The sequence below is a fragment of the Nestor notabilis genome, unplaced genomic scaffold (genome assembly GCF_000696875.1).
Source record: "Nestor notabilis isolate BGI_N333 unplaced genomic scaffold, ASM69687v1 scaffold12177, whole genome shotgun sequence".
Taxonomy (NCBI): Eukaryota; Metazoa; Chordata; class Aves; order Psittaciformes; family Psittacidae; genus Nestor; species Nestor notabilis.
The window spans coordinates 65,467-66,540 of NW_009935452.1; the positions used below are offsets into that span (position 1 = coordinate 65,467).

The 1,074-nt window shown below is 50.4% G+C and overlaps 1 protein-coding gene across 1 annotated transcript in view; it reads right to left on the reverse strand.

The window, feature by feature from the left end:
• Nucleotides 1-422: 422 nt before the first annotated feature.
• Nucleotides 423-1,074, reverse strand: part of TUBAL3 (tubulin, alpha-like 3) — a 7,025-nt gene continuing 6,373 nt past the window's right edge. The window contains exon 5 of the mRNA XM_010017867.1: nucleotides 423-1,074. Within this exon, the coding sequence (XP_010016169.1) occupies nucleotides 856-1,074 (219 nt within the window). The 3' untranslated portion in view covers nucleotides 423-855.

Here is a 1,074-nt window from a genome sequence, read left to right on the forward strand (position 1 = left end):
GGCTTTTTTCATGCTCACACCATCCCTGAACAAGACCCCAGCACTGCCCCAGTGACCAGGAGCTGCTCAGGCAACAGCCAGGCTCTAACACAGTGGGTGAGGAGGCAAAATCCCACCAAGAAATACTCTTTACCCAGGCACAGTCAAACTGGGAATTCCCTGCCTGCTCCCAGACATCCTTCTGGAGGTGAGAAAAACAGCATCCAGCTCCAGCCAGACAAATCCCTGCAGGATATAGGACACTTCCCTCACAGCAATCATTATGGTTGATGATCCTCACAGATGGCTTTATCACACCCTGATCAGCATTTACTCTGCTCCCCAAAACAACATCCCTGCAACAGGGACATCCCCGCAACAGGGACATCCCCACACAAAGACCTAGGTTAAATCCAAAGAACTAAGAGCAAAACCCCCAAAAAAAAGTCTTTTTTATTTGAATAAAGGCAGTTGCATAGAGGTTTACAGGTGCTTTTCTAATTAGAAGGTGCTTTTACATTAAAAGCCAGAGCAAGAGTTTGCCATTTTAAGCCAAAGCAGGCAGCTTGCAACATCCCCCTGGCCTAGGAACCAGGATCCTCTGCCTATGTGTCCCCAACACGAAGTCAGGCACTTGTTCAGCTTCACTCATCAATCAACAGCAGTGTGATAAAGCTCGAGACACCCATGCTACAGACGTGCACTATGAGCATGTAGACTATGCAAGCAGGAAGGGTTTAACACCTCAAACAGTAGCACTGAGGCTCAGGACAATCCTTTGGCACCTCCAGGCACTCAGGACCAGTTTAAGGCTTCTGACAGAGGGTTTGTGTTTCATCTGAGGTTTGACTTCATTAAAGACCAGGCTGCAGTTTGTTAATACTCATCCTCGTCAGCCTCATCTTCTTCTCCATCTGCCGAGTCCCTTCCAACCTCCTCGTAATCCTTCTCGAGGGCAGCCAGGTCCTCCCTGGCCTCCGAGAACTCTCCCTCCTCCATGCCCTCCCCCACGTACCAGTGCACAAAGGCTCTCTTGGCATACATCAGGTCAAACTTGTGGTCCAGGCGGGCCCAGGCCTCGGCGATGGCCGTGGT